General features: G+C 38.3%; 2 protein-coding genes across 10 annotated transcripts in view; one reads left to right on the top strand and one right to left on the bottom strand.

Annotated features, from left to right (window-relative positions):
- The window catches only part of LOC107998922 (pre-piRNA 3'-exonuclease trimmer-like), an 82,772-nt gene that overhangs the window by 34,866 nt on the left and 30,645 nt on the right, over positions 1–17,261 (top strand). The gene's annotated exons all lie outside the window — the stretch shown is intronic.
- Positions 8,679–16,563, bottom strand: LOC107998919 (sodium- and chloride-dependent GABA transporter 1). Its single transcript, XM_062082735.1, has 10 exons — positions 16,259–16,563; positions 15,519–15,653; positions 15,270–15,398; positions 15,039–15,183; positions 14,421–14,792; positions 13,884–14,100; positions 13,604–13,756; positions 13,332–13,535; positions 13,073–13,243; positions 8,679–12,957 (listed from the first exon to the last, which is right to left on the bottom strand). The coding sequence occupies exons 1-10, from the start codon at positions 16,557–16,559 to the stop codon at positions 12,820–12,822; spliced, it is 1,965 nt and encodes a 654-aa protein (XP_061938719.1). The 5' UTR covers positions 16,560–16,563; the 3' UTR covers positions 8,679–12,819.

Here is a 17,261-nt window from a genome sequence, read left to right as displayed (position 1 = left end):
TATTTTCGAAATTGTTATTCTCCCTCGTTGTCGCGTAAAATTCTTTTTTTATTTTTCCACTCCTATATTTCTCCATACTCGCGTTAATTTTTTTTCTATTCATAGATGACTTTTTCCCCTTTTTATTTTTATTTTCTTTCAGTTCGTTGCAATTATTTTTTCGTTGCTATTCCTTTTCTAAAACATCCACGTTTTTACTTCTTTTCTTACGTCCTTGCAATTTCTGTCTATTCAGAATAAAAGTCAGTTCGTGGTTTTAGACCATCGTCCTATTTTATCGCCCCCCCCGCTCTCCTTTTACTTTTTCTCCTCTTCTTTTCTCCGGAAAATGCTCTCGAACAATTGAAATTCACCTATAACTATACAATCGAATCTTAATTCGTCACAAATTAATTTACCTTCGTTTGCTAGCTTCAACAATTTCGATTGAAAATTTCAATAAAACTTGGTTGCATACTTCCAAAAAAACCTCTAGAAAAGCGAATCGAAATTCCATACGATATACTTGTTACGTTTCATCCTTCGCATTAACGATTATTCGATAATAAATAATAATAATACCAACCATAACACCAATACCCAAAGACGATATATTAATTTAACTCGAAATTATATACGTCACAAATCATCGATAAAGAAAACGAAATGGTGTAATAATGAAATTTTCATACTGTCAGAGAGTTTTTTTTTTCGAAGAATCCGTATGGATGTCGACGAGTTTACGAGGTCGATTCGAATTAAACGCGGGGAGCAGAAAATAATTATAGAGGCAATGAATTATGCAAGAGGTGGTAAATAAAGCTTGGCCGATAAATATTGCTGAAGGATAAATCGCGATAGGTGGCCACGTTATGATGAAACCGGTGTCAAACTTGTTGTTCTTCGAACGGTAACGAGACTAAAGTTAAATATTCGAAGGATGGTGGCGCCATGGCGCGATTTATGGCGGCTCTGTTTAACCCGCCACGAGGGGTGGTGGAGGAGGATTTTATTTTTAGAAATTTCTAGAAATTCGAATTCCTTTCTTAAAAGATTCGCACGAATAACACGAATAATTCAGTAAGTATAAATTTATTTCACTTTACCTTAGCTCACGATGATGACGCTCCATCTTGAAAACGAGATACATACCGTTTACGCACACGTAACCTAGTTCGTTAGATTAACTTTATTCGTCGTTCTTCGACGCTTTTTGATTTTACCCCGAAGAGAGGAAGGAAAGAAAAGAGGAAAGATCGAGATGGAGGTGTTTGAAAAATATGGCGCGGCATCGAGGCGGTTAAGAGCGTGCTCGAAAGAGCGTTAAAACGCCCTCGAGACGCGTTCCTCGAGGTTGGAGAAAGGAGTACGAGCGAGCGTGTTTATCGCGACGCGTAATTATGTTCGCACAAGCGTGTCTTTAATGAAACTCGAGCGATCCGAGAAATAGGAAACGGTTCTCCGGGGGATTAGAAAAGATTTGTCGACGAGAGATTTCGTATCTCCGGTTACAAATGTTATTCCAAATCTTTTTGTCCCTCGATTTCAACGCGATTATTATTCGCGCGTCGAAAGGGGGGAGATTAATTTTCGAGAATTTTCGAGGACAGCTAATTGCAAAATATTCTCGGCCCTTGATCAATTTGCTTTTGGGAACGTGTTAATGCCACGTTAGGTAGGGATGTTTGGATTGGATGGTTACGATGTTGTACGGGAGTGTGCACGCAGTTTCGGGTGTTTGAGATATTGTGCAGATATTGAAGTGGTGGGTATTTCGGTAGACATTGCAGGCAATTGGATGGAATGGTCAAACAAAGCGTGTGCCGGGGATGATTGACACAAATCACGCGAAACGGTAGTGGTAGCGATAGATCGGAACAAAAATAAACGTATCTCTATTTAATTATTCTCCCCGTCGATCTATCGTCGATAAAAGTGTAAAGGAATGAAATGTAATATGTAATATCGTTCGAAACTTTCGTCTCGAAGAAAAAACTCCCTTTCGCAAAAAGGGGGAAAAAATTGGATACAAATATTCGATAAATTTCCGCTACGAGAAACAATTCCGTCGTATAAATACTTTTCGCTCCAACTATCTTTCCGTAAAAATACAAAAAAAATTGTATAAACGAATTTGCAGAACGGGAACAATTTTGTTTTCGTACGATTTACCCTTTTTTTTTTTTTTCGAAAAGCTCGGAAAATTAAAGGTATCGCGTGAATCATGCAAAAATTAAACATCGGTCTAACAAAGTTGTGAAACAAGCGGCGAACAGAATCTCCCTAGATGGCGCGGTCGTCCATCCCGTGGTGCGAGGAGAGGATGGTGAATATTTGACGAATCCCAAGGGGATGGACCCCTTCTGTCGCTGCGTTTCCCGACAAATGCGACCCGTGGCGGCCGGGTGAGGGTGAAATATCGGCGAAATCCAACAAGTGCATAACTAAAAGCACCTTTTCACAACATGCCCCCGTCATAATGTTCGTGATTCACGGGGCCGTGCGACGAACTAGAACGATTCCAAGCTTCTATGCACCTGTTTCGCCTCCCCCTTCCGTTTCGATCGTTAAAATTAAAATTACGAACGAGGGGGAGAAGAATTCTTAGAAATTCGTTAAGATCGAGGTCGATCGACCAATGCCCAAGAGGTCATCATCCACTTTCGTGTCTTTTCAATTCTTATCTTAGACTTAAATATCCGAGATATTTAAAAAGCTGCGCCAAAGATAGACGCGAAAGTCCCGTGAAATAATTAGAAGATACAAAAGTATTTTAAATTACTTGAAATGATCTGTGGAAAGGTCGAAATCGTCGGGGAAATAAAAATTTTCATGGGAAAATTCGAGGCTGGCGTGAAAATCTTAGAAACTCGTAAAGATGGTTAAAAAGTTGGGAATCGGATGGGATCAGTGTTGGAAGATGGTCGATTCGAAAAAGTTAGGCCAGTCGCGTGGATCGTTGAACCGGCTGGAATCTTGGGATTATAGGGGGCCGCGATCGATCCGCGCCCATTAACAATCGTAATCCCCTTGCGCCGCAATCTCCGATAAACCGATATAAATGCATTCGCTTTAAACTCGGTTCAACGTCGATTCTCGATGGGAGGGATGGGCTGCGATGTACTCTCGCGAACATAAATCACCGAAATTGGTGGCATTCATCCTCTGTTTATCTTTCAACCGTTATTTCCAAAGACACGACGACAACGCGAGATAATTTTATTCTTTTACTCCTTCTTAATCGACCTACGCGATAGGAATATTCGTCTCGATCGTCTTCTCCCCTCCATTCTTTCCCTCGTGTCGATTACGAGATTAATCGGAGTATTGGTTTCTTTTGGAAACGAAGAAGGAACGAGGATAGTTGGAAGGGAGCGAATTTTCGCTGCATTTTTCCGGCAAATGGCAATTACATTAATCGAAACAGTGGCGCGTACGAGGGGTGTTGTCATGGTGACGATGAATATTTCGGGACGCCACCCTCTTCCCCTCCTCGCGATCCCAAAATTCGTATTCCTTCCTTCAATCGTGAATATAAATTCTACGTGTGTACACCACGTGAAATTTCCAATATTTCCACTGTATGTCCAAAAAATTAAATGTAGGGATAGGAGGGTAATTAACGAAATATTTTTTTTTTCTAAATATTTTACTCTAATAAATATGTAAATAAATAAGATAATTTTTTGTCCATTAATTTGTTATTCTTTTTCCTCCGATTTCTATAATGACGATTGAACTATTAAAGGGAGAGTCAAGGAGATAAGATATCGAATATCTTTGGTAAATCGAAAGATCAAATTCCAAAAATCCCATCCCTCCCCCCCAGCAGGGATATCTAATTTAAATTCGTGGCGAAGTAACTCTATATTTTTTACTACGTTATGTATGGTCGACCAGGTGGTGAAAAATCAGACAACCGTTCTTTTTTTCTTGGCCCTCCCTCTCTCTGTCTCTCTTTTCCTTTCGTTACGAGAGATACGTGACTCGATTTACAACCCTCTCTCATCCGTTTTAAACTTAGAAATACCGTATGTATGTACGTCGCGGGAATTAAGGAATAGGATTCACTTTCGCCGAGAAAACAATTCAATAGAAACGCCTTCTTAATCCCCGCGCAAATATCCAAACATCGCGAACCTTGTTCAGTTTTTCCTGGTAAAATTTATTTTTTTTCCTCTCCTTCCTTTTATATCCCGAAAATATGGGATTCGATCGAAAAGTTTGGACGAAAAGTGACTCTTGACTCTTATGAATATATAATTGAAACGCAAAAGTGAGTTTTCGAGGACTCTGTCCGTTTCCTTCTGCCAAGGATAGATTTGTCCCAACTTTTTGTGCAAACTTTCGTCGTCGCGTGGCAGATTGAGGAAATTTTTCAGAGGTTCTCGAAAGTGCTTTAACCTGTCTCTGCACGGGGTGAAAAATTTCTCACCAATGACATTTCAAAATTATTCGAATACGATATTAAGTAAGAGACTCGACTCGAGTCGATTATACTTCTTTGATGATATAATTTTTCTTTGGATAAAAGTGGCGAGAAGCAATTCGTATCTATTCATTCTATTAAATTATTAAATATCGTCGATTTGTGAACAATGACTCTGTTGACGATCGACAAATCGATAAGGATAGAGTTATTCGAGTACGATCGATAATACTTCTCTTAACAAATATATATATATATATATAGATACACGAAATAAATTGTTCCTGATTCTGCGATAATTGGATTCGTCTATTCTGAGTTTAACTTAGCCTGCAGGCTTTCGTGCGTGTGCATGCTCTCTTGTGCACGAAAGGATTAAAAATAAAAATTAAAAATTTAGAAACGAGCAGGATTTAATCACATGTTTCCTATTTTCATCGAAATTATTCGGACACAAGCTCTATCAGATTCGTTCGAAAATAACGTATTGATTTTAAATCAATTTGGCATCAACTTGAGAAAAAACCGAGCTTCTATTTTCGTACTGATTCCAGACGATCGAAAGGAAGGAGATGAAACTCATTCGTCGTACAACTTCCATATTTAATTTCGATTTTACACGCGATTAAAATTGAAGAAATGAAATTTCTCCAATTTCTGATCCGAAAGATTCCCCTTTTCGGTTCATCAATTTCCCATGATTCGAATTATAGGAATTAATCTGAGCCACGTGTCGCGGCTTTGAGAATTGCTTTCGATACACGGCGTATCCACAGGTGATTTGGCTCATTGATCGGGAAGGGTGGCTCGCGTGACTGTCCGTCCACGACGAATGATAATCTCAACAACACCTAAGGCCGTTCCATATTAATCATTTCCTTGGATATCGAACTGTTCAAACTGTCGTCTTTCTCCTTTTAATATGTGCGATCGAAGGAGAATGAGATCGACGGATATGTAAGGTTTTAAAATTAATTCGTTAGGATCGGTGAAAGTGGTGGAATAACGAAGTTAAAGAGTTTCGAAAGCTTGAAGTTCGAAAGTTGGAGGAAGAGTCGAAGAATCGGAAGATTTGGAAGTCGAAGAGAATTATAACTAGCTGGAAGAAGAAAATCTTTGCTCGGATGATGCGAGGAGGGGGGAAAGGAAAAGTTTAGATCGATTTAAAGTTATTCTTAATTGATGAAAAAGTTGCGTGAGTGGTAAAAAAAAAAAAAAAAAAAGAAAATTGCGTTAAACGATTGGTAATTGCGCGAATTCGCGTGATTGGCAAATAACCACAGTGACTGAACGATAAATTAAGGAAGGAAAAATATATAGCCGGGTTAAATGGAAAAAAAGAAATTTTTTTTTTTCGAGCTCACGTTTCATTTGCACGGTAATCATTTTAAAATTCCAACCCATTTAAAATTCCTCGTCTTGTTAATATTTATATCTTGAAACACCGGGAAACACTGTTTCGTTTAAAACAAATATCCGCTTTTCGTTCGGATAAATGGCATTGAAAAATTAAATAACACCGATAAAATGCATAAATAAATAATTGTTGGAATTGTTGGAATCGAATAAAAATGGTTTCATTAATGAAGCATTAAAATTTATTACTTTGCATTAACGATGATTCGGTCAAACGATAATTACGTGATAGAATAATTGAATACTCGGTGAATTTCGACGGGAATTAAGGGGAGGAATTTTCTGATTTTCGATCATTCACGATTAAAAAAATAAGATTCTCGCGCTGGAATAGAAAGTGAAGAAGGGAGAAAGAATCGCGTTCAATCGCCATTTCGTAGTTGCAAGTTTGTTCGCGGGAGTTGCGTTCGTTCGTCATCAACGTACAAGCGTTGCAATTGCATCGGACAGCGAACTAAATGGTCTGCCAAGTATGGATTAATTCATCGCGATGCGCAACTGCCAATGAGAGAGAGAGTTCATTGTTTCAGACGTTTGTCGAACATAGTTTCTCGATCGATTTGTCCAACATGAAAATTAATTAAATTCTTCCGCGCGCTTTCGACAATTTTCAACGTTCGCGCGAATTTTTGAACCTCGAAGAAGATTTGGGGAAAAAGATTTTAATCGAAAACGATTTCCAAAGTTTTTAAAGACGGAAAGTTTCACGTTTCGAACGATATCGGATGATGCGTAGATGGAATTACGTAGAGCCAGATTTTGGAAAGAGATTTTCGGAAATATTGGAGTTTTATTTCCGAAAGAAATAATCGAATAATGGGAAAAAGGACGAAATCAATTCGTGTCGCGTGACGTATTTTCGATTAAACTTGTTTTCGATGTTGTTCAAATTCTTTTGTTCTTTTCCACGGTACGCGACTTCCATTCTTTCGCTTTCGCAAAAATTCAAATTTAGAATTTTCGGGGAAATCGATCGATGTCCCCAAAAACAGAGAGAAGACGGAAGTATTACGATATTATTCGAATTAAACGATTAAAAATTGAAATCCCTGCGGAGCACAACACTCGAAATTTCCATCTCCGCGCCATTTTCCCGCGTGGACAAAACGTGTTCGAAAAGAAAAAAAGAAGAAGAATAAAAAATAAAGAAACTAAAAAAAAAGCGTTCCACGAGACCAAAGTCCCCGAAAATAAGCAACCGGTTTCCATCGACAAAGAGCACGAAGAGCGTTGAAATAAATTCGAAAGGGAACCTTTCATTTTCGAGCTCGCGGAAAAATCTCGAGAAAATCGGAGATTCGGACTTTGAAGGGCCGACAATAGACGCGGGGGAAGGGGGTAAAGTGGAAGCGCGCGGAAAAGAGATGGAAACCGGAAACCCTGTACAGAATTTCCGATTGAATTCGTCCCGTGACAAAGGCCCTATTCACCGGCACAATCAACGCGTGCCTCGTTCGTGCCGGTTTTCATTCTTCTCTCACGAATATATTCCGAGGGAGTTCCCTTCCCTTGCCCAACCTCGTCTTGAATTTTTCACAGACGCTGGGATAAAGTAAATGACGTATCGGTCTTTCCACCAACCGTGTCACACTCGTATTAACGTTAACGTCCAGGTAATACGTCGTTCCACGCACAACGTCTCCTTTCGTCCGCGTATTTCGCGCCAAGATTTTCAGCGAGTGACTCTTTTTACAGTGAAATATTATTACGGAATATTTTGATAATGGAATTGCAATAGAGAGAGATTATCGTGTATTTTATATAGAAGATAGAAGAGAGATGTTGAACGTATGAAATTTCGGTATTATAGGAGAAATAGCATGCGATTATGAAATTATATTTTCACGATTGAAAGAGTAATTTAGTTTTTAAATTGAAAGATCCTCCCTCTTTTGTTCATTTTACGTTCAATAGCTTTTAATTCGCGAATATCGTTAGACCGTTACATAAATTATTCCATCGTTCCTCCCCTGTTGAATGATAAAATTAGATATTTATTTATAGGGTGTATTTTACTAGGAACAAATATCGAAAGAATCAATCTCATCGAAACACTCTCGTCGATTACCATTCTTCCAAATTAATCCTCGACAGTGTCAACGGACGTGTGATGCGTTGATAACGGTGTTTCGAACGAAAGGGTTGACGCGATTCATCTCGTTTCGATTCGGTTTCGAACGTTGATCGTCGATCCACAACGAAAGAGAAGAAAAATATTATCGATCGACGTAATTAATAAATCATTCGTTCGCCGGGAATCCGTGGCGAATCGTCCAATTGATTAAAAGGACGAGCTTAGATGCGCGAGGACCGGAAACGAAATTCAATCGGTCGATTATCACTCTGTCACTTTCGTTCCGTTCCTGTTTCTATCTATCATCCGTCGAATTGATCGAATTTATCATCGGTCTGAACGACAAAGGATGTTTATTATATCCTTTGATGCCTGTGACAAATCTGTCGTTTGATCGTTTATTTATTCCTCTCGTTTCTTTTTGTAAATTTTAAAATCGAAGAATTGTATTACGTTGAAATGGAAAATACGAAAAATATGTAAATTCTCGTTGGATAAAAAATTGTTGAACGTTAAGGATTGATTCTTGTAATTCCGCTCGGAATGATTTTTCGGATATTTTTTTTTTTTTTAATGTAAGGATTATTAACAAGATTGATCAAAATTTTATATAAAAAAAAAAGTTTAAATCACAGTGTGAAAGGCAGAGAAAAATAAAATATATATATACGAAAATTTAAAATTAAAGTCAAGAAAGTCGATCGCATTTAAGGACGAAATCTTGAAGCGATGAGATCTTTCTCGTTCGATATTTTTGGGATCGCAAGTGGAAAGGCCATCGAAAGAATATCCTCTTATATTTTCGTACAACCATAATAAACGCATCGTACATCTTCGAATCTCGTTTCGTTCTTCGACTCTTTCGTGCTATTACAATAAAAATTACAATAAAATTCACGCATTCGATCTTTTCGAAACGAAACGATAAGAAAGAAACGTCCATCGTGATAAATATTACGCTTAGCACGCTCGATTAAAAAGTAACTCGCGGGTATAACAATGCGTTGATATAGAATGAAAACAAATAGTCGTGTAAATGCACACGCAACATCAACAACTGTCGAAATACTCGTTCAACGCATTCAATGCGCCATCAAAAATCAAAGGCAAATATTCGAGTAAAAATATAAAAACAATAATATTAAAAAAAAATATAAAAGCAACGAGGGAACGAAAGGAAAGCCAGAAAACTCTTTTTTATTTTTCATATTTCCCGCAAAACTTTATAGCGCACTCTTACATCGTCTGCCACAGGATAGGACTTTCTTTGTGACAAATACATTCGCGTCATCCGCCATGTAAAATATTTTTCGTGACACACACCCTTACATCATCTGCCACAAGAAATTCTTTGTAACGTGCACACTTACGTCAACCATCACGATTATATATATATCTTTCGAGACGTGCATCTTTATATCATCTACCACAGGATAGGATTTTGACGCCTATATTTGCGTCACCCGTTATATAATAAAGAATTTCTTGTGACGCGCACTCTTATATCGTTTGCCACAGGATAGAACTTTCCTTGTAACGCGTATATTCGCGTGATCCTTCAAGTAAAATATTTTTCGTGACATCCTTATATGTCCGTCATAGGACAAATACATCGCATAAAATATTCGCCACATAAAATATTTTTTGTGACGCGCAATCTTACATCATCTGCCACAGGATAGGATATTCTTTGTGACAAATACATTCGCGTGAGCCTTCACGTAAAATATTTTTTGTGACGCGCATCTTACATCATCTGCCACAGGATAGGATATTCTTTGTGACAAATACATTCGCGTGATCCTTCAAGTAAAATATTTTTCGTGACATCCTTATATGATCTGTCATAGGACATTCTTTGTGACAAATACATCGCATAAAATATTCGCCACATAAAATATTTTTTGTGACGCGCAATCTTACATCATCTGCCACAGGATAGGATATTCTTTGTGACAAATACATTCGCGTGAGCCTTCACGTAAAATATTTTTTGTGACGCGCAATCTTACATCATCTGCTACAGGATAGGATATTCTTTGTGACAAATACATTCGCGTGAGCCTTCACGTAAAATATTTTTTGTGACGTACAATCTTTCATGATCTGCTACAGGATAGGACATCCTTTGTGACAAATATATTCGCATCATCCATAAAATATTTTTCGTGATGCGCACCCTTATATAATTTGCCACAGGATAGGCCATTCTTTATGACGCATATGTTTGCGTCATCTGTTACATAATAAAAAATTTTTGTGACGCGCATCCTTACATAGTCTGCCACAGGATAGGACTTTTCTTATGACGCTTATGTTCGCGTGATTTGCCACGTAAAATATTTTTTGTGACGCGCACTCTTTCATGATTTGCCACAGGATAGGGCATTCTTTGTGACAAATACATTCGCGTGATCCTTCAAGTAAAATATTTTTCGTGACATCCTTATATGATCTGTCATAGGACATTCTTTGTGACAAATACATCGCATAAAATATTCGCCACATAAAATATTTTTTGTGACGCGCAATCTTTCATGATCTGCTACAGGATAGGATATTCTTTGTGACAAATACATTCGCGTGAGCCTTCACGTAAAATATTTTTTGTGACGTACAATCTTTCATGATCTGCTACAGGATAGGACATCCTTTGTGACAAATATATTCGCATCATCCATAAAATATTTTTCGTGATGCGCACCCTTATATAATTTGCCACAGGATAGGCCATTCTTTATGACGCATATGTTTGCGTCATCTGTTACATAATAAAAAATTTTTGTGACGCGCATCCTTACATAGTCTGCCACAGGATAGGACTTTTTTTGTGACAAATACATTCGCATCATCCGCCACGTAAAATATTTTTCGTGACGCACATCCTTACATCATCTGCCACAGGATAGGACTTTTCTTATGACGCTTATGTTCGCGTGATTTGCCACGTAAAATATTTTTTGTGACGCGCACTCTTTCATGATTTGCCACAGGATAAGACTTTTCTTGTGACTTGTATGATTTTTCACGTAAAATATTTTTTATGACGCGCACTCTTTTATGATTTGCTACAGGATAGGACTTTTCTTGTGACGCGTATGATTTTTCACGTACAATATTTTTGTGACGCGCACTCTTTCATGATTGCCACAGGATAGAACTTTTCTTGTGACGCGTATGTTCACGTATGATTTTTCACGTAAAATATTTTTTATGACGCGCACTCTTTTATGATTTGCTACAGGATAGGGCATTCTTTGTGAGAAATACATTTCCGTCACGTAAAATATTTTGTATGACGTGCACCTTTACATGATTTGCCACAGGATAGGACATTCTTTGTGACGCGTAGGTCCACGTGATCCGCCATATAATAGGATATTTTTCGCAACACATAAATGCACCACAGAATAAAACAAATTCTTTTTACAACACATATTTTGCATTGCATTGGCATTGAATGTGTTAAACAGAGCATGGTCTGAAGACGATTTAAACACAGACAGAATTATTACTTAGGCCCGTTTCCAAATTTATTGCTCGTGTCCATCAATTATTTATAAATCGAGTTTTGTCGAGCGTCACTTCTCGTTCCAACAATATCCTTTTTCTCTTTAAATATACTATTAATTGGTCGTTTGAATTCGCAGGAATAATATTATTAATGCAAATAACGTCGAACAATATTTTGAATTAATAATCCTTTTAGCAATCTTAAAATCGTAGATATATTCACTAGATATAATTCTTTCATAAAACTAATGTTTATATTATATTCTTATCTTACATCTATATTCTTGGATTTACGATCCTTCGCGTGGAACCATTGCGATCGAAAGGATCTTTGTTGATCTTTCTTTTTTTTTTTTCCCCCGTTATTTAAATTCGTTCAACGAACGAATCGTTAATAAATTTTCTAAAAATGAATTTTTAGTTTAATCCTGCGGAACGTTTATTCGTTTCTTACGCAATGATTCCCGACGATTATGGTACCAACGAATTTCTGCGAGGCACACTTCTATCCTCGACTCGATTTGACGTGAAAAAATTTTCCCAATTGATTATATATAAAATTTCTCTGGATTTATTTTTTTTTAATACGTAATATTAAAAATCAATAAATGTCAACTATAATAAATACTAGACTACATGTAACATAGTTTAATTGGTAATATTTAAAAAGTAATATTATTCGTTTTTAATGAAGAAAAATGTTTTAACAAGAGCGTCAATGTCGAGGCACAATTCTCATTATCTGTAATTTAACCAGCTAGTAATCGAACTAACTACGTACATCGTTTTTAAAAAATTTCTGCTTCTCGAAAAGTAGGCATTCGTCGGATAATAAAAATATTGGTAAAAATTGGGTCATATTTTTTTCGTGCATAGAGAAACATCGCGATAAAAAATATAGAACTCTTCGAGTCATTTGTATCTTTTTTGTTAGTCATCCGAGAACTAGCGGTGTCTGCTATTATCTCCTTCCTCATATTTCTCTAACGATAAATAGATAATACTTACTCTTTTTTACGTGGTACCATCGTTTAATATAGAAGGAACGAGTATTTGGTATTTTTTTATTCGCACAGTAATTGCTCGAATTTCATCGTTATATATATATTCACACCGCAATTTGTTATTTCTTCTTCTTCTTCTTCTTCTTATTTTGATTCATCTCGAAAGTATCGTCGATCAAAAAAAGGTTTTACGGTTGAAATATATTTCTTTTCTTCGAAGAAATTGATTCGATTTCCTTGGATTTCCTTGCTTTGATATTATCAAAGCAAGTCAAACCGATTCGGCCAATTCTTAATGAATCGAGCAACTCTGTCCGATTCTTCGATTAATAAATCTCGTTAAAAATACTACACTTACGTTAGTTACAACCTAATAAGAAATAAGGAAGCGATTTTTACGGCGATCATGTTTGACTGAGGAAACTGTTGTTCTTCGTGATCAATCCTGCGCTGCTCTCCGACATTGGTATCACTGCCGATTTCTCCCCCTTCGGTAGTTTCGGATGCGATTTTATGTTCGGTTTCAAACCTTTCAGAATATTCTGAAACATTGCGTCGATCTTTAAATTCGAAGTGAAGATTTTTGGACATATAGAACTCGAACAAAATTGATCGATCGATTTCAAATGACGAGATTAACGAGAAATAAAATTTCACCTCTTTTATGGACCCTGGTGTGACGACCACGTAGTATATGGCGTAAACAGGGATCCAGATCATGGATGACAAACTGAGACAAACGCCTATCACCTCCGCCCACGTCGGATATTCGTAATTGTTTCCATATCTCAGAGGTTTGTATTGAACGCATTGGAATACGAAGATGAACTGAAAGAGATAGGAAGATTTGTCCTTTTTTCTTTTTAAGAAATTGGACGAATATCGTTACCGACGACGTTCGAAACGCGATACTCACAGCCATGATCACCGGTGCAAACACGACCCAGCAAATATACCAGAAGTTGTTCAACCGTATACCCATCATCTGATGTATGCAATCGCAGAATTTTTTCGCTCCGAATATCCAAGATATAGCGATCGTTTGGAAGAAACAGACCCAGAGAATCGACATTCCGCTGGCCGAGTAGAAATCCATTAATTGGAATATGTAAACGCCACCCTGAAACGATTGCTTCTTAATTTTTCGTATGAGAATGTCGACAAATATATTCATTAACTAACACTAACGTTGGTCACCATGGGAAGGCCCAAAAGGAACATGAGACAGCAAATGGCAATGGTGAATTTGTTCCTGTGGGGGCGCAAGAGGTCGGGCCAATTGTCAACGACCCCGGTGATGAACGATTCCACGATACAGAATTCGCTGTCGATCCCGAGTATCTGTTACAAAGAAAACATAATAGCCGTTTCATCGTCAAAATAATGCATATGGAAAGATTCGTGGCGTGGGATCCGTGAAGAAAGAATCGATGGAAGGAGACAGGGGTTAAAGTTAAAGCTTTCTCACGAGCAGCATCACGAAGAAGATGATGGCCCACATGGAGGCGCCAGGAAGCTTGAGGACCACCTCCGGATAAGTGAGAAACACGAGTCCTGGACCGCTTTTAACCACTTTGGCCACTTCTGTTCCCTGTTCCAGCGCGATGTGGCCCAGGATAGAGAAAGTGACGCAACCGGCCAGTAAACAGGTTAACGTGTTCACCACACACGTGATCAACGCGTCTCTGAAACAATATTTTACGTATCGAATCTTTCAAACTTGAAACGGTAAACACGAGGGGAAAAGATAGAACATTAGCTTGACCGAAAAGTTATCACATTAAGTAGAACGAGTCAATGCGTTCTCCGACGAGATTAAAGGATAAGTTAAAATTTTTAAAACGCGTTTCCTTTACGCATTATCGTCAATATGAAATCACATATATTTTCCAATAACAAAGATTGTTGATCAAATAATATTGCACAACGAAGATTACAGTTTGACAAAATTGGGCGCATCGAAATAGCGAAAACTGAGAGGACAATCGAGGGAAGTTGGTCTCACTTGTAGCAATTGTGATGGAACTTGTTGTACGATCCGAGGGCGGGCAGAGCTCCGGTCCCGATGCTGTAGGCGAAGAAAATTTGCGTGGCCCCGTCGATCCATGGGCCAGGCGACATTAATTCCTCCCACCTCGGCGTGACGTAGTACAGCAAGCCGTTGTAGCTGCCCTCCAACGTCACCGCTCTTCCCAAAAGAATAAAAAGCACCACGTAGGGGAACAAAGCTGAAAACCAAATAATTTTACCACTCTGGTGGAGACCACGCCGGATGATGAAATATACGAGCAGCCAGCCGATGACCAGACAGCCTAACAGTTCCCATTGGATCCCTCCGATGATCTCTATACCGGAAGTGATCCCAAGAAGTCGTCGTCTAAAAGTCGTCGAGAGAGAGAGAGAAAAACTCGTTAATACAATCCTCAAATGGACTTTTCTCAAAATTTTCAATTCTGAGTCTCACCTAAAATGTTTAAATGTTAAAAATTTTCCAACGATTTTCAACGGTTGAAAAAAATTAGGAGGGTGTGATATTCGTGAATTTTTTCAGGGGAGAGAAAAAAAAAGCAGAGAAAAGAAAAAGAAGAAGGGGAGGGGGGAAAAACTTGTGAAATTCGCTTACTCCCAGTATTCCTCGACCGGTGTAGCGTGATGAAGAGCGACGGTGTTGTTGTACGTGGAATTGGTGACATTCGAATTAACAAGATCGGTCGTTTCCTCGATCTTTTCGAGGCCGTCGAAACAATCCTCGGTATTCCACCAATTTCCTAAAAAAAAAAAATTGCCACGCCGTTGTTAGAACGAGGAGTAGACGCGAGTAGAAATTTTATTTCCGATCGATCGATCAACCAACCGCAACCCTTCCAAGGTACGTTAGGTATATTGACGAAAGTGCTTATGAGATAGAAGAGCGTCCAGGCGATGATGATGCAGTAATAAACATCTAGGAAGAATACGATCGTCATAGTGGCGTATCCAACCCCTAAAAGCGTTTAATTACTTTTCAAACACGTGTTTCATCCTTTTGCTCGACTTATTTTTTGGAGATTGTAAAAAAGAAAAGAAAAGAAAGAAAGAAAGGAATACTTTAATTTGAGAATACCTTGCAACAGAGGACACAATTGTCCCACCAAAGTCATCCCTCCGGCTCCAAGGTATTGGCCGATTGCCACTTCTTGGAAGAATATTGGAATACCACAGAACACCATGGCAATTCCATAAGTGATGAGGAAAGCGCCTGTAATTATTTTACAGAGTCGAAGAAAATGATTAAAAACACGTAGCAAAATTTAAAATTAGATTCGAGTGAAAATTTTTTGATTAATTTGGTTTCGTTAATAACGTGGGAGAATGTATAATTATCTACGGTATTATTCACAGTCGAAGATGAATTATTCATTAGAAAATCCAATGTATCCTTGATAATCACAGAGGGGAATCGATCGGCCTTCGTCCTTCGATCCCACGAAATCACGGACAATTCATGGAGGAGAGTTCGTGGCATTCCATTTCGAATGCTTTCATTCGCAAATAAAATCATCAATTTCGCCCAAAAATTTAAACGACATTAGGAAAATTTAACATCTCCAGCGAGATCGAGTTGAAGCAACGAAGCAATAAATCTAGAATGGGATCGAGGCAAGAGAAATAACGGTAATTCCGGAATTACGATGTAAAAGAAAGTAGTCCATCCATAAATTAACCTTTTCCGAAAGAAAGAAGGAAACGAATTTCATCGATCCGACATCGAAGCGTGGCACAGCATATAGAGAAAACGTAACATTGGCCGACGGAATCGAATTAAACTCGGTTCCAGCCTACGCACCAACTCCAAAAACTCACCTCCCCCGTTCTTGTAGCACAAATACGGAAACCTCCACACGTTTCCAAGCCCCACCGAGACGCTGATACACGAGAACAGGAAATCCAACTTGTTATCCCATCCCCCTCGTTCCGTGTCCTCTTCGCGATTCCCGACTTCCGTCGGCCTGCCCTGTGACGTGGACACGGTCATTTTAGCAGCGGCGTGAGACGTTTCTCTTCCCCTGCTCGAGCCCACCGACTTGGCCTTGAACTCTATGAAAGTCTGATCCGGATCCACTTGATCCTTTTGCTCTCCCCAATAGTACATCTTCTCCGCCATGGTTGCTGGAATCCACGAATATTAATCGAAAGGGGGAAAAGAGGAAGAAAGAAAGTGAAAGTGAAATTGATTGGTTAAAATTTCGAATAGAGATTCGGTTCGAATGATAAATTATTCTCGAGTTTTTTCCCTCGTCTCGTGGCCGAGATCACGCGACGATTGCTGGATTGATTGATCGAGAACCGTGACCTTGAACCGTGATTCACGCGGAATTCGCATAATCGATCGATAATCGGAGGTTATGTAAATGCGTCCTGCACGCTCCGAGACATCCTGGAACGACACGCAATAATGATGGAACATGCAAGTTACAAGAGGTAATCGTGGCTGATTAATGACAATACAGTTAACGAAGAGATCTTTTAGGGACGATTTTAGATTTCGATCTATAAACAGAACGCGTGGGCGGAGACGTGGGTAGTACTCGGCGCTTTGGAATTTTTCCATTTCTTCTTAATTTTTCGAATAAGCATTTTTCATATAAATTTTTCATGTTTTTCGCTTCTGCGAAATTATTCTGTCTTTATTTTAATTAATAATTTTGAACGGCAATATTTATTCTCGAGTGCGTAATTTTTACCATTACTCGTTTATTTATTTGTATTCGTGTATTTAATCTTTCTCCTTTTTTTTCTAATTAAATTCCATTCAGAATTCGTATCTCGTACAACGAGTTTTGAATAATCGTAATCGTATGAAAAA

This window comes from Apis cerana, linkage group LG12, assembly GCF_029169275.1.
Source record: "Apis cerana isolate GH-2021 linkage group LG12, AcerK_1.0, whole genome shotgun sequence".
NCBI lineage: Eukaryota > Metazoa > Arthropoda > Insecta > Hymenoptera > Apidae > Apis > Apis cerana.
The sequence above is the reverse complement of the archived record's forward strand: the minus strand, read 5'-3'. Positions and strand labels throughout refer to the sequence as shown.